Here is a 22,801-nt window from a genome sequence, read left to right on the forward strand (position 1 = left end):
CTCGGGGGTTAAAAATATAGGATGTTCAAAATAATTCCATGAATGGATAAATGGACTAATTTTAAGCAACTTTTATCCTATAGCGTTTTTCAATGAGTTAATACTTTCCGAGTTATTTGCGAGTACAATTACTTAATTGCTATACACTCCTTAATTAGCATACCAAATGAAATTAATCATTACGACTTCACAAGTTGCTTTACTCGTGTAATGTATTGTTTATATGATCTGTAAGTTTCATCGGGTCAAAGTGCCTATTTTTGAAGAAGCTGTAGTTTAAAGAGCTTGAACTAGTCAATAATCACGAGTGTATGCAAATTTTGAACAGACATATTGTATAATATCGGCAAAGCTGTGTCTTCGATCACCGATACTGAAACACCAATTTAACACCATTCCTTCGAGTCAATTCAACCAATCAAGATGTGGCTTTAAATATTATATTCTTTCGAGTCAATTCAAAGAGGCAACATGTAGTCTCATAAATGATTATCAGTTTAACAGTCAAATCAGTCGAGCAGTTAGGCTTCGTCAATCAGTAGAATTTTAAGGTCTCCCGGGTTAGTTCAGAGAAATAAGGAAAAAAAATATGCTGTTGATGACAAAACCCCCTCAAGGTCGAAACCAAATTTTTTGAGTACTATGAACATATATAATAATAACCTGTTTCCTGCAGCCGATTTTTATGATATATTGTTATGCTCTGTATTTCTCTCTTTTATGAGATTGTTTAGCAAATTCTTGTTTTGGTTAATTACTTAATTATTTTAATTATTATTTATGTAAAACAAAACCAAAATTAAATTAAATTTTCTAACAAATTTTATTCTCAGGACTATTTTAATTTTAATGCCTTACCTTCGGTTTGTAACTTCTAGTATCTCTAGTTGCTTCCTTCCTCCAGGACAAAACAGGGAAATTAAACACACTCGATGTCATATAAATGTTATCAATATTTTTTATTTATCCAATATACCATACATATCGAATTTAAAAATTATATTAAGATTTAATTCAGTTGCGACTATTTTTCCTCTAATAAATTAATCTTTAATTCTGATATATCCTTTGTTTTAACAAAAATTTTATTTAAATAATTCGTTAGAGTATTCTTACAAAAAAAATGCTAAAATTTACTTTTCTCCTTTTGAATTGATTTTTAAATTTTGGAATGACTAAATTATACTATAGAACTGTTCAATACAAAAAAAAAATAAATAGATATGGTGTGGATAAAAAACAAACTCTCTCCGTTTCACAAAAAAAATCTGACTAACCTTTTGTTTTTTCTTTACTTCTTCTCCAGGATTGTATAGTCTTCGATTCTCACACACGTGCTCCTAGAATGTAGCGAACGGTCCTTCTCATCAAAACTGCTTTGCAAACAAACAAACAACGGGACTCGCTCGAAATCTCTATTCAGTTTCCTCTCTGCTCGATATCTTGTGCAAATTGATGCCCACCGGCTACTCGTTCTAGACAGAAACAGGAATCTTCCTCGGACACAAGGAAAATTAACTTCTCTACTTGGTCAACGATTTAGTTTCAACACGATTCTATTCGCACAGACCAACTTCATCACTTTACACTGACTTCTCACTTTTCAAAAACTGGACTGTACTCTCCCGATATTCATTACACAGTTCTCATTTTTTCTCTCCTCAAAATCACACTCAACACTCTCATCCCTTCCATCCACCTTTTTCCACCAATCACAAAACATCCTCTCTACTAACTACATCCATATTTTCATTTCTTAAGAACCAATTTACTTTGTATACAACTCTCCATTTTGTTAAATTCTAGGAGACACCAAATTACTTTCGTTGTTTCAAAATGCTAAATAAAAAGCCTTACATTCTAAACTCAAAAAATTTGTTTACCGCTTAACCTTCTAAGAAAAACATTTATAAAACGTCATTTTTCATTCCACAGCGAAATAAATGTACTTTCTAATTTTCCCGCATGATTGTATGTCCGTTCAAAGCAACCATTAACAAATCACCTAACGATTTCACCTTCCGCGAAAACACTGCTTACTAACCAAATTATAATATTTACAATTTTTGGTCATATACAGGGCGATGAAAATCTATGATCTCGTGGTCTCTGCTATAAATTTATTTTCTAAATTTTTCCCATAAAATTTATACAACAATACAGAGTTATAAACAAATGAAGATCAAAAACGGTAAATTTTCGCTTATTTCGTCTATTACCAAAAAGTTCAGCATTTTAAACAAATTTGAGAGCAAGAAACTCATAAATCGTATAATAAACTTCAATATGGCGTTCGCTGAATATGTTTATCCTTATTGGTTGCTTAGAAAATTGCAAAATAAATCATAAATTTTGAGTTTTTATAAATATTCATGTTTTATGTAAAAATTAATTTAGAACCTTCTTATCACACGGAATGCTGAGACTTCCGGTGCTTAAATTATACCTTAAATTTCAAAGCAATTGGTCAAATACTTTAAAAGATATTTAATTTGTTTTTCTCAAATTAATTTTTTTTGCAACACTATAAGTCAGAAAATGATGAAGTTACAGTAATACTTTGGATAGTTTATGAAAAAAGAATATTTACACTATTAATTTAATGAAAAAAAAATGACAACAAAAAATTCTAAATATTGCAAAATTATTTTGCAAGAACATGTGAATTAAAAACAGGGGGTTAACTTCTTCCCTAATTGTTCTAGGAAAATTGTTTTTCTTTCTGAATGTGTATAAAAATTCAGTCTTTCTAAATATAAACAAATAATTTTTCTACGGGTAACGGTTAAAAAGTTATTCTAATTGTTTATAAGTAAGCAAAAAATCGACATGATTTTGCAAAATAATTTTACACTGTTTAAAATTACTTTTTGTCATTTTTTTAATTAAGTTAATAGTATGAATGTTCTTCTTTCATAAACTGTCCGAAGTATTACTCTAACTCCACTTACACGTACAGACTTACAGTGTAACAAAAAAATGAATTTGTGAGCAACAAATTAAATAAATTTTAAACTATTTGACTAATTACTTTAAAATTTAAAATATAATTTAAGCACAAGAAGTCTCAGCATTCCGTGTAATAAGAAGGGTCTAACTTAATTTTTACATAAGTTATGGACATTTATAAAATCTCAAAATTTATGATTTATTTTGCTATTTTCTAAGCAACAAATAAGAATAGACATATTCAGCGAACGTCATATTGAAGCTTTTTATACAATTTATGAGTTTCTTACTCTCAAATTTGTTTAAAATGCTTAACTTTTTGGTAGTAGATAAAAATAGCGAAAATTTACCGTTTTTTGATCTTTATTTGTTTATAACTATCTATATCATCAAAATCGGCTGCAGGAAACATATAGGTTAATAATATAGATGTCCATACTAAACAAAAAATTCGGTTTCGGTCTTGAGGGGGATGTGTCACGAGAAAAATCTTACTTCTCTGGACTAAGTAGTAGAGTGTGTAGTTAGAGAAATAAAGTTTCATCTTTAATTTGGTGTTTTCCCAAGTAGCACCGAACGGGTTTATTAAGTCTTTTAAGGATGCTTTAAAACTGTAGAATAAAACTAAAATTAAAACCATTTGGTTTTTAAGTAAACCTTAAGGTTACAATAAAACCGCTTTCAGCAGACATATTAAATGCAGCAGACATCAGAATCATTTACCATATTAAATGATTCTTTAAACCCATATACTCCATATAGGCCAACACAGTTTTACATGTGTTATGATAGGTACATACGCATTTGTAATCATAAAATAATAAAAAGTACTTGGTTATTTCGGACTGTCAAGGTAGAAAAACACTTGCGCACCCAACTTTAGTGATAATGTTAACAAAAAGAGGTCTAAATAACTCACGCGCCCTAAAATTTCTGACTTTAGGCGATTAAAGAATAAAAATAATAAAAAAATTTAAATCCGAAAACTATTAATTTGAAAGAAAATTAATTTTATCTACAATTTTAATGTTTAAATGTTAAAATAAATCGAATTTATGTCTTTAAGTCGCTTATTTATAATTTTTATGTAAGCCTTATATTGTAATCTATCATGGCTTTCAGCATCTCCAGAAAGCAATATGGCCGAAATCCAAATAAAACTATTTGCTCTATCGACAGAGAATTGATAAGATCAAATAGTTTTATTTTATACTTTGCCAAGAGCATATATCCTACATAAAAGCAAGGTTACCTTGGAATTAAAACCGTTTAGTTTTAATGCTGCTGTCAATAATGACACTCGCTTTTAATGTGAATCTAACCTAAAATCGAGGCGTCGCGCGTCGTAGTGCTGTGTGTGTTGTATTTTTCTTTTTAAATGACCAGTTCGTTTATATTTTAAGTACTTGCGACATATTTCTTCCATACTAACTGTAATTCCACTTTTTACAACACACTACACCACTGTTTCGCTCTAAAACAAATGGCAGACCATTTTGGACATGAAAGAAGAGGGGATGGGTTTAGTTTTAGTAAGAAGCATAGTTTAGTCTATACGATAACCAAATTCATTCAGTTAAGAGCGTTTGGTTTTATTATAGCCTGCTAATTGCTTTTAAGAATGCAACCTCTAATGCAAGACAACTACAAAAATAGTTTTAAGGCATATGTTTTACTGAAATACTAGTCTTGAGATCAAGTAGTTTTAATAATAAGTTTTATTAGTCATATTAGGAGAATCTTTAAAACTGCTTTAAAACTAAAAGGTAACAAACAAGAATCTAATAAAACCAAACAGTCCGTTAGTTCTTTATAAATCTGATTAGTTTTAAAGTAAACTGAGAATAAACCATTTTAAAACTACAATAAGATATATTATCTATTAAGATTAATTAGTCTTATTTGATACTCTTATTAGGTACTTTAAAACTAGTGACAAATGCTTAACAGTTTTAAATATCTGGCAGTATATCTACAAGGTAACTTTAAAACCATTATTTTCTTATTTACCACAATAAAACCTTTATAAACCTAAAATAAAACTAAAATGTTTTTATTGTTCTACTTGGGTTACTATCGGCGATCGAAGGTACAGCTTTGCCGATATTATACACATATCTTAACTAATTTTTGCCTTACACAAAAACAAAAAATTAACAATATTCAGAAAAGGAAATCCTACATTTTTCTACTCTTTGTGATTTTTGGTATCACTAATAAATTTTAGGTAATTTTGAAAAACAGCATTTTTTTCAAAATTAAAAATTAAAAAAAATTTACCTTAAAACCAATTTTTTTAAGTAAACCCTTTGAACCTATGAAACTTAGAGATCGTTTATAAAAAATACATAAGTAAAGTAACATGTGAAGTGCTCACGATTAATTCGATTTATAAAACAGAAATAATAAAAAAGTGGTAACGAGTTTTCTCCAAAAGTGCATAATTTTTTGGATATTTCACGTTGAAATATGCGCTTTGAAATTTGACGAATATGCAACTATTTTTATTTAGCTATAACTTTACTTCTACTGGGTCTAGATAGTTCATGGATACGTTTTTTTCACCTTTTTAAAAGCTACGTTTTTACTAAGAATGTTTTGTTCGATAAAATACATATTTATTGAGTTAGTTTCAAAAATCCGCCTAAAAATGTGTCGTTTTTTGTTGAAAAAATAACATATTTAATCGCAAATAACTAGGAAAGTATTAACGTAGTGAAAAAATGCTATAGAACAAATGTTACTTGGAATTAGTCAATTTATCCATTTCGTATATTTTCATCCTCCAGAAGGGGTGAAACTCACCCCCAGGACAAAAGCACACATCGGCACAATATCACTTTTCTTCTTTGACATATTGTTACCTATGTGGGTGCCAAATTTAATGTCCATCCAAGTGGTTCTTTAAAATTTGAAGCAAAAACTGCGATTCCATGTACGACAGCGTGAATAGAGATTTGGAACCGGACGGGACAAGACGCTATAATCGGGTAGTAGAATATAAATTTCAGTATTGTTTTTATACTTACTTACGGATTCCACCCTCTTAACGTCTCGACTGGTTTCCAAAAATATGATCCTTATCACATAAAACAATATACCCATGCAGATAGTGGGTATCATAATCCAATATGTCAAACTGCTTATCACGAAACAGATTGCACCTACCTCGAGACCAATCTAAAATAAAAATTATAAAAATAATAAATTTAAAGCCATAACTATAACTAAATTAAAATTCATGGTGACGTTTCAATTATTATTTTAATCATCGTCAGAATAATAAGTTTCTTGAGCGGATGCTTTAAAATAATTTTAAAAGAACAAACAATAATTAATGAAAACGTAAAAATGACATTGACAATCATTGGGTTAAGTCAATAATTTCAAACACGCCATGTCTTGTTGCGTGTTTAAGGGTGGCTTCAAAAGAAATATGGATAATGCCTCCTTGATGCTGAGTTCCGTTGGAGAACTTGCATGACCAATGATTGAGAAGTCCTTACGACTAATAGGGTGGTCAGAATCAGTCATATGTTGGAATATTACTTGGAAAATTACCAACCAAGACAGACACAAAGATGGAATTATGGTCAGTTTCGACGTTGAAAGTCTGTTTGCAAACGTTCCCTTAGATGAAACCATCAACATAATAATAAATTCACTTTTTCCAAGTTCCAATTCAAACTTTTTAGGAATGAAGCAGTCAAATTTTAAAGATCTGCTGACATTAGCTGCCAAAGAATGTCTATTCAGTTTTGACGGAAAAGTGTATAGACAAATAGATGGCGTTGCAATGGGCTCTCCTTTAGGACCAGTTTTCGCGAATACTTTTCTATGTCACCATGAGAAAACATGGTTAGCTGACTGTCCAATTGATTTTAAGCCACTTCTTTATAGACGATACGTGGATGATATTTTTCTCATCTTCAAACATACCGACCACATTCAACATTTTTTAGATTATCTCAACCAAAAACACCACAATATGAAATTTACTAGTGAAATTGAAGTCAATGGAAATCTGCCCTTCTTAGGAATTAACATCTTCAGATCACCTTCAGGTTTTTCCACTTCAATATATAGAAAACCAACCTTCACCGGCCTGTATATAAACGCAGATAGCTTCATTCCCAACAAATACAAAACAAATTTAATCAATATACTTGTTCACCGCGCTTTCACTATCTGTTCAACCTGGCAATTCCTACATGAAGAGTTAGAAAACATAAAGGTGATCTTAAGTAAAAATGGTTTTTCGTTGAACTTCTTAGAAAGATACATCAGACGTTTTTTCAATAACAAATTCCAACCAAACAAAAAAGTAGAAGAAATCAAAGAAAAGATCTATATCAAACTTTCATATACTGGTTACCACAGCTTACAAATCCGACGCAGCAGCCGTAGAACAATTAAAAAAGCATTTCCTTCTATAGAATTAACATTTGCTTTCACGACTTTGGAAAGAATAGGATCTCGTTTCCATGTGAAAGATATGATTCCTAGTGATCTCGCATCTAACATTATATACAAATACAAATGTAGTAGCTGTGCAGCTACGTACGTCGGGAATACTCGACGTCACTTTAATGTCAGATGTTGCAAACACTTAGGTGTCACTCCTCACTTAGGAAGACGATCAAGAACAATTCCAAATTCGGCGGTATTCCAACATATGACTGATTCTGACCACCCTATTAGTCGTAAGGACTTCTCAATCATTGGTCATGCAAGTTCTCCAACGGAACTCAGCATCAAGGAGGCATTATCCATATTTATTTTGAAACCACCCTTAAACACGCAACAAGACATGGCGTGTTTGAAATTATTGACTTAACCCAATGATTGTCAATGTCATTTTTACGTTTTCATTAATTATTGTTTGTTCTTTTAAAATTATTTTAAAGCATCCGCTCAAGAAAATTATTATTCTGACGATGACTAAAGTAATAATTGAAACGTCACCATGAATTTTAATTTAGTTATGGGTTTTATCTTTAAATTTATTATTTTTATCAAATAAAAATTATGTTAAATTGTGTAATCAATTATGTTAAAATACATGGACAATGACTAAGCAAACCTAGGTCAAATAATTAGATGTTAAATAATTAAAAAAATTTAAATGAATAATGACGCAACTCTAGATAGGGTTGAAAATAGGGGGATGAAATTAAGATAATGAAATTCGAACCCACAGGGATAAAAATAAAAGCAATCATTGTAAGAATAAATCATCATACCGATGGTCCTGGATAGGGATGGGAAAAATCTACCGGCTTAAACCTAAAACCGGTTTTTTTTACTTCGCAATAACCGGTTTTACCGGTTGTTTTTTTGTCCCGGTTATAACCGGTTTTTTCTTTGTAAAGTAAAAACCGGTTATTAGGTTTTTACGGTAATTAGGAATAGGTTAGGTATTATTTCGGATCCCAATCATAATTATTATTCTCAAGTAATTATTTCAAACAAATCCATAATTCAAATTTTATTTTATTTTATAAAATACAGAAGCAAACTGAAAGTGCAATCTCACATCTCCCAGAAACAATTATTAAGTTTTATTATAATATTTCCTTGACAAGGTATTTGTAATCATAATATTTACATAAGAAGTGTCTGGTTGAATTAGATGCAATCATCATCTATTTTTCACACTTAACTCTTGGCATTGAAAGTGGATTATGATGATTTATGATAAAATATATTATTATTTTATCTTAATGACTTTTTCTGGTTACCAAAAATGATGCTCTGACTGTGAATATCGAATTACTGATTACGAATACGAATCTCCAAGAATTTCGCTACGTTTTCAAAACGATACACTCGTACAGGAAGTATTAAATTAGTTAAAGTGTATCTATTCTACAAAAAATATACAAACGTGTTAAAAGTAATACATGTTCTTTCGATAGTACTAATTTTGATCATATTGATATCGAGTCGAATGGAGTATCGCAAACTAAAGTGTATTGTAAATGTAACTTTGTAACCTATTGGATTAAAAAAACCGAAAACCGGTTTTTCTAAAAACCGGTTTTTTGGCCGGTTATAACCGCTAGGTTAAACTGTAAGCAAAAAAAACCAGTATAACCGAAAACCGGTGTTTTGTCAAAAACCGCCATCCCTAGTCCTGGACGATTACTCCTCATTTAATCCCTATTTAAAATATTTAAAAATCGTTTTTTTGCTCTCTTGAGAAATTTTTGGCTTTTTGCTGCTACGTCATTATTGTTCAGGACCGGCAGATTGACCGCTCATAGAGAACTGCAGAAATTTTTCATGCGGCAGTTTCCAAAGCTACAGTTGGCATTTAGATCGCCAACCTTCGAAAGAAGACGGCTTAATAATAAGAAGAAGAAAGGCTTCTACACAATACTGCCACCAAAACTGTAAAACTATGGTAAACAAGTTCAGTAAGTTACGAAATAAGTAAAATTTGTAGGCAGAGAAGTTAGACAAGGGGACACTATTTCGCCAAAACTTTTTATAGCTGTCCTCGAATACGTAACGAAATCACTACTTTGGTTATTTCACAAATAATAATTTGTTACTTCGCAAAATAACGACAAATGTAGTGCTCTCATAAAACACTAGATTATGCTGCTGACCAGTTACATTTCATTAGGGATGGCGGTTTTTGATAAAACACCGGTTTTCGGTTATACCGGTTTTTTTGCTTACGGTTTAACTTGGCGGTTATAACCGGCCAAAAAAACCGGTTTTTGGAAAAACCGGTTTTCGGTTTTTTTAATCCAATAGGTTACAAAGTTACATTTAAAATACACTTTAGTTTGCGATACTCCATTCGACTCGATACCATTATGATCAAAATTAGTACTATCGAAAGAACATATGTATTACTTTTAACACGTTTGTATATTTGTAGAATAGGTACATTTTAACTCATTTAATACTTCCTGTATGAGTGTATCGTTTTGAAAACGTAGCGAAATTCTTGGAGATTCGTATTCGTAATCAGTAATTCGATATTCATAGTCAGAGCATTATTTTTGGTAATCAGAAAAAGTCATTCACCCACTTTCAGTGTCAAGAGTTAAGTGTGAAAAATAGATGATGTTTGCGTCTAATTCAACCAGATCACTTCTTATGTAAATATTATGATTACAAATACCTTTTCAAGGAAATATTATCATAAAACTTAATAATTGTTTCTGGCTGATGTGAGATTGCACTTTCAGTTTTCTTCTGTATTTTATAAAATAAAATTTGAATTATGGTTTTGTTTGGAATAATTACTTGACAATAATAATTATGATTGGTATCCAATTTAATACCTAACCTAATCCTAATCACCGTAAAAACCTAATAACCGGTTTTTACTTTAAAAAGAAAAAACCGGTTAGAACCGGGACAAAAAAACAACCGGTAAAACCGGTTATTGCGAAGTAAAAAAACCGGTTTTAGGTTTAAACCGGTAGGTTTTTCCCATCCCTACATTTCATAGCAACCATAGCAGAGGCGTGCGGTCCATGGAAGCGGGGGAAGCACCGCTTCCCTATACTTCCATATAAGAAAATACATATATTATTAATTAGTATTTAATTATCAACAATGTTTCCCTAATCTAAGTAATCTATTATGTAACTAATAGGCATTGAAACATTATTAAAATTTGATCGCATACGAACGGTCTCAAATAAGCACACAATTCAACGATTCAGTCCGGTCCTGACGGAAGCGCATCTCAAAATCGCTGCTTGTTATGCATTTGTCCCGTTCAAAAATTGGTCAGGGTTTAATAACCTCACTCGCTAGTCATGTTCCTTTCACGCGAATTTTGATACGCCTGGAAGCGCTCGTACGACCGCTTCCGATTCGAAAACGAGATGCGGAGTCTGTTACTGCTGCTATAAGGGGTAGGTATTTAGGTACAAATGGCTCGATTTCAATTTTTTGCTTAATATTTTTACTAATATTTTATTTGGTCAAAACGGCAAACAGGTGTATGTTTTCAAAAAACTTTTGATAGTGTGTAAAAAATATTTTATTATCAGCTAAGTACTTTCGACACATAACGTGTCATCATCAGAGCTTCGTCCTCTCATAAAACCTTCATAGAAGAGCAATTGCTAAACGACACAATAAAAAACATGTATACTGGGCAAAAGCCACAGATATAGGGTATAATAACCATTTAAAGTGAATAAAATCACATCTAAATTCTTTTATTAATTAATAAGACAACATGGCTGAGTCAAAACATTTAGAGCCCACGTGAAGAGCAGATCAGCTGATCTGCTGTTCGAGTATTCGAAAAAATTGAATGCATTTAAATAGCATTGGACCAAGATTTTGCGTATAAATCTTCTCTAAGTATAAATAGGACTTACTAACTAAATAGAACACAATATTTTATTTCCATTCATTCTGGTAGGGAAGCAAAGTATGCTAAATGTGCAGTCACTCGAGCGCTGTGGGGACCTATTGGGTTGTGATTATTAGAAAAAAAGTTAAGTAAAATTTTCCATTTTAGCGGGGACTTGACATTTTTTTAATTTAATTTTCCATTTCCAACAATCGTTTTTTCCGATTATAGCGCCATCTATCCATAATTCGAAAAAAAAAATTCGAATTAAAGTTGCCTATTTTTACGTAAAGAATCCAAAGCTGCAATAAAAAATTTTGGCTACTATTTAAGATTTTAAAGTAACCCCCACCCCACCTCCTTTGGGGGTCGTGCTTGGTACCATTCGATAGATTTTTCAAAAATATTGAATAAGTGTATTTTGCAGTTTTTCGATCTGATGTTTATTTTGCGAAAGATCGCGGGATTTGTATTTAAAATTTTAAATTTACCCCCCACCCCTCTCCGAGGGGTGTCAAGTTTGGTATCATTCGATAGATTTTTGAAAAATATTTAAATCGTAATTTTTAGTTTTTCGATCTGACGTTCATTTCGCGAAATATTCGCTTTTATTTTGTGAAACTTTTTGTTACACACACTTAAATATACACTCTTTTGCATGCACTTAACTGACATACCTTATCTTAATCTGACAATTTCTAGTATTTTTAAGGATAGATTTTTTTCGGGCCCCCTTAACGAACTCCCCTGTGTTAAGAGCCAATATATGCCATTCTTTCAGAACTATTTTTTCACACACAATATCCAGCACATAAATGAATTAACAATTTAATATTGTTTGCTTCCGGAGGTTGTTCTGTATATAAAAGCGATTGTTTAAACCCAAAGAACAATGTCTTATTGTTTGTTGTCCTGTACAAAAGTGCTACCTAATATTATTTTAAGGCTGTGACTGATAAAAACGAAACGTATGCGATGAAAGTATCTATAAGAGAATTCTTTTTAATTTTAACAAAGGTGTATTTATTCGTAAACGTTTTGTTTTATTTTCAATTTCATTTCAAAAACTATACGTTTTTATATGAATATCTGATATACTTTAATGCTGGTAAAAGCTAGTAAAAAATTATATTTATAGAGACAATAGCGACAAATCTAAATATACCATTATATTAAACGACGTCGAATGTGCACTCATACCCCCACCCCCTGTCGTATTTCGTCGAAATAGGCAACCCCCCCTCCCTCTTCTCAACGACGTAGTTTATGGATGTCTCCGTTTGAGGTATGCGATATCCATGAAATTTTGAGGATTCTCTGGTAGATTCACATTTCGAAAGCCACCAATTTATTTACGGTTGATGTTTTAAGGATCCAAATTTCAACTGAATATAGAACAACCGACCAGAATCACATCCAGAGAATCACAATCAGCAGTTTTGACTTTTTGAAACAATTTTCTCGCCTTTTCTATTCTCGATCTTATTTTTAGATCAGGATTTATTAAACTTTTGTTGATTCAAGACTCAGGTACCTACTTAAATTTATTCACTTCTTGTTCTAAAATGTGCCCGTTTATTGAGAAAGGTTGAGGTACATTCCACATTTTTCAGAATGACATTACTTTTTGGCGTTCTTAATGTTTATTTGCATATTGAATTTTTTCGTAGATTGAATTGGTCCTGTCCATTAGTGGTTGTAAACCCTAGTCGGAATCCGCAATCAACAGCGTATAATCGGCGTATCTGATGCTGTTGATGTTTACGTCATTCGCCTTGACTCTATCCTTGGAATCCTCCATTGCCTCTTTAAATAGAAACTCAAAATCAATATTAAATAGCAAGGGCTACAAAACACATTATTGTCTAACACCCTTTCTTATTAATACCTCCCCGGACGTAGACCAGATGAAATACCGAGTGAAATAATAAAGTTCTTCGAAACTTCAGGTACAAGATTTCTCCTCCATTTTTTTAATAAGATTTATCAAACTGGCTATACAGGGTGAGGCATATAAGGGGCCTATTAGAAATATCTCGAGAACTAAAGCTAAAAGAATTTTGAAAATTGAAATACAGGGGTTTTGAGGTATGAACTATTTAATGAAAATATTTTCTTCTCTTTGCTACTTCCGGTTATACCGGAAGTTAATTGTAACTTCGTTTTTTTAAATGGGACACCCTATATATTTTTACATTTTTTGATTCTACTCAATTTCTTATTTCTTAAAATATAAGGTTTTGTAATATTATACAGGGTAGGTTAAAAGATAATTACGTTTTCTTATTAATTTCGTAGCAACATTAACACCCTGTAGGATTGTAGTAGATTGGTATAATAAACTCTATTAATGCTAAAATGATTTTTAATATAGTCTACTATTGTTTAGAGTTATTGGTATAGTTAAACTTTTCATTTTAGTATACAGGGTTGGTCGAAACTCAGAATGAGTATTTTCTGAGTTTTCTTAAATAGAACACCCTGTATTTTAGTATTGTAATGAAATTTTATTTTATGGTACTTTTTAATTTCTTAAGCATTCCCTATACCTAACTTCTTTAATTTGTGAGTTATTGGTGATTAAAGCCAAACATTAATTGCAACACAAAATAGATGAAATTGTATTAGGTTGGCCGTGAAAATATTCAGTCACAAATAATTTTTTGGAAATAAATACATATTAATCTATACTGATACTTAAAATTGCCAATAGTGGTTGAGGTATCAAAATACCATCGAAGTTAAGATTGTTGATGCGATTAACAATTAAGCACAAACTAAAGCAGTTAGGTATAAGGAATGCTTAAGAAATAAAAAGTACCATGAAATATCATTTCATTACAATACTAAAATATAGGGTGTTCCATTTAAGAAAACTCAGAAAATACTCATTCCGAGTTTCGACCCACCCTGTATACTAAAATTAAAAATTTAGCTACACTAATACTTGTTAACAATAGTACGCTATATTGAAAATCATTTGAACATAAAAAGAGTTTATTATGTCAAACTACTACAATCCTACAGGGTGGGAATATTGCTACGAAATTAATAAGAAAACGTAATTATCTTTTAACCTACCCTGTATATTATTACAAAACCTTATATTTTAAGAAAGAAGAAATCGAGGAGAACCCAAAAATGTAAAAATATATAGGGTGTCCCATTTAAAAAACGAAGTTATAAGCAACTTCCGGTATAACCGGAAGTACCAAATAGATGAAAATATTTTCATTAAATAGATCAGTCTTCAAAACCCCCTCATTCCAATTTTCATAATTCAATTGTCTTTAGTTCTCGAGATATTTCTAATAGGCCCTTTATCTGCCTCACCCTATATACCAACGAATTGGCGGCTGTCGACTTTTGTGACGATACCTAAAAAAGTCAACGCGAAAAGATGTAGTGTTTAGCTTGATGAGTCATGTTTTAAAGATATTTCTACGAATTTTGAACTCTAGGATGTACCAAAAAATAGAAGAACAATTTGGTGATACACAGTTTTGATTCCGCAATAACCTTGGGACCAGAGAAGATCATTACTGGAGTCAACGTGAAAACATTAGGATTGGCCGGAACATGTTTAAAGAACTTCAAATACAAAGAGGAGTAGGGCAGGGCTGCAGGGACATGAGCAAAGAAATTAGAATACGCATAAAGGAGGCCAGAGCTGCATTCTTTAAGTTAAAGAAACTTTTATGTGGAAACAACATTACTTTTAATCTAAAAATTAGATTAGTGAGATGCTATGTGTTCTCTACTCTTTTATACGGTATGGAAGGTTGGACTTTAACAGATACACTTCTCAAGAAATTGGAAGCCTTTGAAATCTGGGTATATCGGAGAATCCTTCGAATAATTTGGGTGGATAGAGTTCGTAACGAAGTTGTTTTGCACCGGATTTGAAAAGTCACAGAAGTCGTAAAAGCAGTTAAAAATCTAAAACTTGAATATTTTGGCCATGTTATGCGGCACCCAGAGAGAATGGTTTAACAGATCCTCTGCATCACTATTGCGAGCTGCCGTCAATACAATTACTATAGCCAATTTGATAGCCAATGCTCAATAATCGAGCACGGCACATGAACAATAAGAAGAAGAAGGACGGGGAACCTTCGACACTACTTCTGGCGTTTTGTTTCCAGTATAAGTTTTTTAGTAGTTTGGTGTCTTTCCGATCTAAACCGAATTCTTGCACTCGTTCTAATAGTATACTTTCTCTTACTCTACCAAATGCTTTTTCGAAATGTCTACTATTCTCAAACAGCATAATATTATAGCATTAGATTTATCTCATGTGTGTTGTTGTGAAAACATTAGATTTATCTCATGTGTTAAAAAACAAAAAAGCACCAGGACTCGATGGGATACCAAATGAATTCCTGAAATACGGAGGAGAAACCTTAATCAAAAACATAGAGATCCTCTTTCAAGAAATAATATGTAGCCAGCGTGTACCAGACCAGTGGAGGACGAGTATAACAATTCCTATATGTACACAAGAGAGGAAACAGCAAAGACCCTAGCAACTACCGTACCATCACCTTGCTGAGCACAACCCTTAAACTCTTAACAAAATAACTTGCCAATAAAATAAATGAAGAATACACAATTAGTGAGGAACAACAAGGTTTTCGGAAAAATAGGTCCACAATAAACGCCATATTCATAGCCAGACAAATTGCTGAGAAAGCACTGGAATATAATAAACCTGCATTTATGTGCTTTATAGATCTGACTAAGGCCTATGATTGTGTAAGATTGGAAGATGTGCTAAGATTGCTAAAGGAGAAAATTCAGCCCAACAAGATGCTAAGGATAATTAAAGACATTAACACGAAGAACAAAACCAGAATTAAAGTCGAGAATGAACTAACATCGGAAGTAGAAATCAATTCGGGAATCAGACAAAGGGAGAGTTTGAGCCCATTGTTTCATAATTTAGTTATTATTGATAAAATCATAGAAAACATTAAAGGTACTGGAAAAGGATATAAGATGGCGGAAAAACAAATAAAAATCCTCTGTTATGCTGAGGACGCAATTTTAATCTCCGATAACGAGGATAACCTACAGCGAATGGCACAAACTTTCAATACAGTGGCGAAGAACTACAACATGAAAATATCAACAGCCAAGACAAAATCCCTGGTAGTGTAAGGGAACCCATAAGATGCAAATTAGTAATTAACAACGAACTAATTGAACAAGTCTCGAGATTCCAATATCTGATCTTTAACATATCCTATGGAGATGTTAAAGAGAGCGTCCGAAAGCAAGCAAATATAGCCAATTACGTGTCTGAGCCAATGTCTGAGGGATGTCACCTGGAGAAACAAAGCTATGCGGCTGGAAGGGAAAGTACACATATACAAATCATGTGTAAGACCGATCATGACGTACGCGATAAAAACAAGATGTGACACAGCAGAAACCAAGAGGATACTAAGAACATCAGAAATGAGAACGTTGAGGTCAATAACTGGGAAAACACTGAGAGACAGAATACCGAACGTCAGACTAAGAGATCTCTGTAACTTACAAGATATAGTAAGGTGGGGAAGACAGAGACGACGAGAGTGTAATCAGCATATGACGAGAATGGACAGCGAGAGAATAGCCCGTATAGCCAGGGATTCGAAGCCAACAGGCCAGAGACCAATAGAAAGGCCCTTTAAAAGGTGGCGAGATAGCTGGCAGTCAACATCACAGCTACGAATACAAGCTCAAAATCGGTAAGAAACAGGCCAAGAGGCCTATTATAAGAAGAAGAAGAAGAAGAAGTTTTGTTGTGTTACTCTAGATTACTCGGATATCATTATTCAGGTTTATTCGGATAATTAGCAATTAACAAATAAACAAGATTTATATACTTACTTGAACAGTATCCATGAAAGTCATTGGTAAAACTTCATCTAAGGCACCGATATCTTTGGAAAACCTATTAAGTATTCTTCCAGAAGGATTTATAGTGAAAAACCTCATGGGACTATAAACTATGTTCTCGAACATGGTATTGTGCATTTTTGTTGAGGCAGTTATAGACCATGCGTAGAATGAAGACGATCTAATGTTCATTATAACGACCATAAGAATGTTCAGAGCGCTAAAGTATATTACAGTGTTTTCGCTTATAAACAATGGGGTTAGCCACCAGTCTGCAAATCCTGTATGATCAACTGGTTGAGGAGAAGGACTGGTAATGTCTAACGGTGCAGTCATATTTTCTAAAGACGCAGGTACTGTTGGGGATACACTATTTTGTGAAGCTTTCCATTGTTGAATATTGACCCTGTAAATGAATAAGAATAAATATTTAACATAATTAGTAATTGGACTATACTATCAGAATTAGTAAAGACAATTCCAGATTGTTTTTAATTTAAGCGATTTTTATGTAAACAGTGAGGACATTTAGGTTGGAATAAATTCATTTTCTTGAGAACGAGCGATTTTGGGAAAAATCCCGAAACAGGTCGATTTTTATTTTTAAATTATGATTTTTGGCATGTATATCATACTAGTGACGTCATCCATTTGGGCGTGATGACGTAATGGATGAGTTTTTTTAAATGAAAAAGGGGTCGTGTGCTAATTAATTTGAAAGGATATTCAATTATCTATTCAGTAATATAAACATTAACATAATTGTTTACTAAGGATGTCCAAAAAATTTTTTTGATTAATTTAATCAACACAAAAAGAAGAATGTACGCAATTTATTTAATTTTAAATACATTTTGCTGTTGTCAAAAAAAAAAAGGTAAAAATGTTTATTTTAACAACTGTACCCCGGAGGTAAAGGACACATGTCCATTTTTCTACTTTTTCAGGAGAGTAGTTTTAACATTTTTTAAATTTGTAATCAGTAAATACTCGAATGTTTTTTATATTTAACCAAGATTAGTATATTATTTTTGTCGTATGTATAATCGTTTTTCCCTCTATGAAGTGTTGTACACCTGAAGTTTACCTTTCGTTATAAATTTTTTTTTATTTATAGTTGGACATAGTGTTGTTTACCTCTATCATTTTTTATTTAAATAATGTGACATTGCATGTGAAGGTCCTTACGAAATAAACAAGACAAACTTGTTAAACTATTATTATTTGATACTATTATTTTATTAGAGAAAAGTAATATAATATTATAATAATTCAGTACAAATAAAAACGACAAGGCTCAAAATTGTTAGAGGCCATCGTCTTCATCTCCTTGGTGGTAATCGTTTGTGGCTTCATTTCTATGTCAAATTTGGTCAAAAAGCATGACAAACCGCAGGAACAAAAGGCAATAGTGGAATTAAGTCACTGTACCCACTTCATACATATTTTTATCATTGAAATCGGTTTTATAGGAAAGCTTTCCAATGTGTGGGACTTGTAGGAAAACACATGTTGACAGCAGAACAGGCTCTTTGTTAACATTATTTTTTGTACTTACAAAAGGAGGATTAGGTGATGGTTTCTTATCTAACAGCGTTTTTTGAAGTTTTTGAAATCTGCAAGTTCCTGCTGATGTTTGCCTAACTAGGCTCTTGCCAGTCCCATGGTGTTAAAATGGTAAAATTTTAGAGTTTCTTTCATTTTCTCTCGATCAAAGCCTGAACACTGTCTGCTTCGATATGTATGTGCTCTTTCACTAAAACTTTTTTGTGATCGTCATTATTTGAGAGCGTATGCAATATCCAAAAGTTGCACTTATATTTTTATTTTGACTATAACAGTTACTGGTTCACAGAGTGATGTCCTCTACTTGACTACCTGGAATTGTATTGTCGCCCATTTTCAAATTGACGAGGCAATTTCATTTACACCATATGCCCCTTTCAATTCGTCCCACATCATACATTATACAGAGGAGTCACCTGCATCATATACATAATGTAACCACTTTTTTACTTTTAGTTTTGTCCACATGTTTTTAATTATTGCATTCATCAATGTACAATTGATGCATCATTTTTATTGTAAGTTCTGTTCCCAGACAATTCCTGTCGCTCCTTTTTCTGGAATAATGACTCTCGTACGTTGGGAAGGAATTGATATGTTAATGTATACTATCTATGTTTTCGGTAAGACTTTTATTTATTGGCCTATGTCTACCTCTTTGATCAGCTTTTATTTAATCTCCTGGCTCAATTTTTTTCAACATATTCACTACTACTAAATTAGATTTACAAAGTTTCTTTGACAACATAACCTTACACACCTTCAATCGCTGACTGTTCACTGTAAATGGTAGTGTAGTGTATTATTTTTAAGCACTATGTCCAGATGGTAAATAACAGTGCGCACATTTAGTAGAAGTAAACAACACCATGTCCACATGGTGTGGTTTACCTCTGACTGGAAGTGGACTTGGTGTCTATTAAAAAGTCAGTGACTTGCCGTGAAATTGTCTCTGGACATAGTGTGGTATACCTCTGTGTAGAGCTTGAAAAGTTATATTAAAAAGTGTAATAATCCCAATTTCGATAAAAATGGACATAGTGTCCTTTACCTCCGGGGTACAGCTACTTTTTGCTTAACCCGGCATCCGACAGGTGTCGTGTGGTACACCTGCAACAAGGCTGAAGAGCCTGAAACATAAGGAAATTTTGCATGTAGGGGCCAGATAGCTTTCTATTGTATATTCATCTATGCGATGACACATAGCTTTTAGTCATCTGTGTAGTTTTAGCAAGTAGATGTGGTCATGCCCCACGTTTCTGATTTTGTACTTTCTGCAGAATTGTCTTTATTTTGTTTTAGTCCTTGTTACAGTTACAAAGTCTCTACCAAAAATATATCCGTTCCCACCTCTATACGTCGTTTAGTTTTGTAATGTTCGTTTTTTAAAGACCACTAATATCTGATGTCTGATTTGTCTTCATTTTGCTGTCGTGGCAAGCAGTGGTTTGTGAGAAGATCCATTGTACCGGGTGTCCCAATAAGAATGGCGCTCGGCCATATCTTAGGAACCGTTTATAGTACAGCTTTGGGAAAAAAATTTTTATAAGAAAAGTTGCCTCGAGAAAAGCCTGGAAATTATTTTTATAATTGTAAGTCCACCGCTAGAGGGCGTAATTGAATATCAAAAATTAAAAAATCGAAATTTTACAAAATTTGCCTAATGAAAGGGCACTGCAAATCCGATTATCGTATTCTTTATAAAATTCTGCGCATATTTTATTTCACAAGTTTAAGTCTACCTGTGCAAATAAGAGGTGGGGGTGAGTGGGAACCTTGTTATGAAAAAATCGCTATAAGTCCGGTTCTGCTTAATCGATTTTTGCAAACTTAGTCTTGTTGAAAACAGCTCTTTTTCGTCAATGTAATAGTTATAATTTGGAAACAGCCTCTTACGGAATATGCCGGCTAGGAGGCGCTATTTATTTTCTTCTTAGAGATCTAGTTTTCTTTGGAAAATATTAAATACAATTATGTATTTTTTCCTGTATTACAAAATTAGACCAAATTAGCAACAGAATACCGAAAACCGCATGTCTATACCTTTTTTATATCTCGAGATATCTTAAGAAACGTGTAAATTTTAAACATAACTGTTGCTGTCATATAAGTGGAAATATATAGAAGCAAGCAGTGTGCTATGGAAAAAAACAAAGAAACATTTTCCAGATGTCACCGTATATAATAAATCAAAACAAAATATGAAAAACTCTACTACTGGGGTGACGTCTTTGGGGATATTTCATTGCATATATTCTAAACTTTGGTTTTGATTTTGGATTTTGGAGTTCAGATTTTCGAGTTTTGTCTTATGGTTTTTGATTTTGGCATTTGTTGGATTTTCTACATATTTTCCGTACCTGGAAACTTTCCGTTTCTTCAAAGTAAGTAGGACTACTCTCTCTTTGGAGGCTGTCTGGAATGGTCTATGGTTAGACATTTTCGAAAATCGAATGGTTTCCTTCTATCGAACGTGAATTTATGGGTCACGTTCCATTGAACTTCTCTCTGCCACGGTGTTATGATCGCTGATGTGAATTTCAGCCAACTAAAGTTTTCAAGGAGACTTTATTCAGGATTTTCTATCGCTACTGGTCAAAAGCGGTAAAATATATATCTCAAATATTCCTGTATGTTATTTTTTTCGGTTTATTTAAATTATTTTAATGAACAGTACAAACCTAAAACCTGATAGGTTATTCTATTTTTAAACCATCCAATCTCACTAGGACATTTTATTTTCAATTATTTACTAACTATATGTATCACATTCTAACATTGTTTCTAACATGAACAAAGAAAGTTTTTGCTAAAAAGTGTTATTTCAAAAGAAAGGGTATGTGTTTTTATTTTGCAATAAACAAATTTATTTATTTATATCGAAATGTAATAATTAAAATGTATCAATCATTATCAAAGGTCATTTTAATGCCCAATGAGAGCAAACTATCCGCTGTCCTGCGCGTAGTACCAATAATTAATGTTTATTTAAAAAAAATCCTGACGCCGTGATAACTAATCGATTTTAATTTTGCAAATTGCAAATAAAAGGTACAGAGTACACTTCTATACCTAAAAAATTTTTAACTTGCTATCTGCTTTATTTTTAGTCCTGTAACATTTTGAAAAATGAATTTTTTTTTGCGAAAGCTGGATTTCAAAATTTATTTTGCAAAATCTGTTCAACCGATATTAATGAAATTTACAGTACTGTTTTACTGTATCATTAAGTTTTTCTGGGCGAAAAATGAAGGTCCTAAGTGTAGCATAAATGGTTGAAAAACGTAAAATGCGAATACTTTTTTTTGTATGGTTTTTTCGCAATTATTGCTATTTTGCAACAAGGGTGACTATTTTTTAAATTTTTGACCAATTCTATGTTGTAGAAAATTCAATTACGCAACTTTTGTGTTAGTACAACTTTTCTCAAAAATGAACAATTTTAAAGTTATAATCTGGATCTAATATAATCTAATAATTTTAAAGAGAGCTGGAACAAGAACCGATAATTAGGAAGATCGAAAACAAACAAGGAAGCTGGTTTGGACACATACAACGAATGGAGCAAAATAGACTTACAAGGAAGGTACATGAAGCCAAAATGGGAAACAAAAGAAAAAAGGGCAGGCCGAGGAAGACATGGATGGACCAGATCCAAGATATAGGTGAAAGGAGACACATCAGTATGAGGGATATGAAGAACCTGGCCACTAATAGAAGTAATTGGAAGAAGTGGATAAAAGGCGGAACCCGACATCCGACGCCCTGAAGGGCACTAAGGATTATGAGAAAGAAGAAGAAGAGTTATTTTCAAGCAATTTCAGCAAAAAAAATTGAGTCACCTCTCAACGTCCAAATGTACTAATATTTTTACAGATGCGCCCTGGTCTATATCTCTTTCCAGTTTCACTTGAAAATGGTAGTTGATTTAGGATGAAACAACAAAAATTTTATGTTAGGAAAGTTTAGTTAACCTTTAAATATATTTGTTAATTTAATAAAAGAGTACGACTGGTGCCCTCCATTTTAGTTTGTTGAGGATCTCTGTCTGCTTTTATTTATCTAATT

General features: G+C 32.4%; 1 protein-coding gene across 1 annotated transcript in view; it reads right to left on the minus strand.

The window, feature by feature from the left end:
- LOC114327204 (probable multidrug resistance-associated protein lethal(2)03659) overlaps positions 1-22,801 on the minus strand; it is a 205,465-nt gene that overhangs the window by 31,903 nt on the left and 150,761 nt on the right. The window contains exons 7-8 of the mRNA XM_050660975.1: positions 17,159-17,573; positions 5,979-6,129 (exon numbers count right to left, since the gene is read on the minus strand). Coding sequence (XP_050516932.1) covers positions 5,979-6,129; positions 17,159-17,573 — 566 coding nt within the window. The remainder of the gene's footprint in view (positions 1-5,978; positions 6,130-17,158; positions 17,574-22,801) is intronic.

This window comes from Diabrotica virgifera, chromosome 9, assembly GCF_917563875.1.
Source record: "Diabrotica virgifera virgifera chromosome 9, PGI_DIABVI_V3a".
In the NCBI taxonomy this organism is placed as follows: Eukaryota; Metazoa; Arthropoda; class Insecta; order Coleoptera; family Chrysomelidae; genus Diabrotica; species Diabrotica virgifera.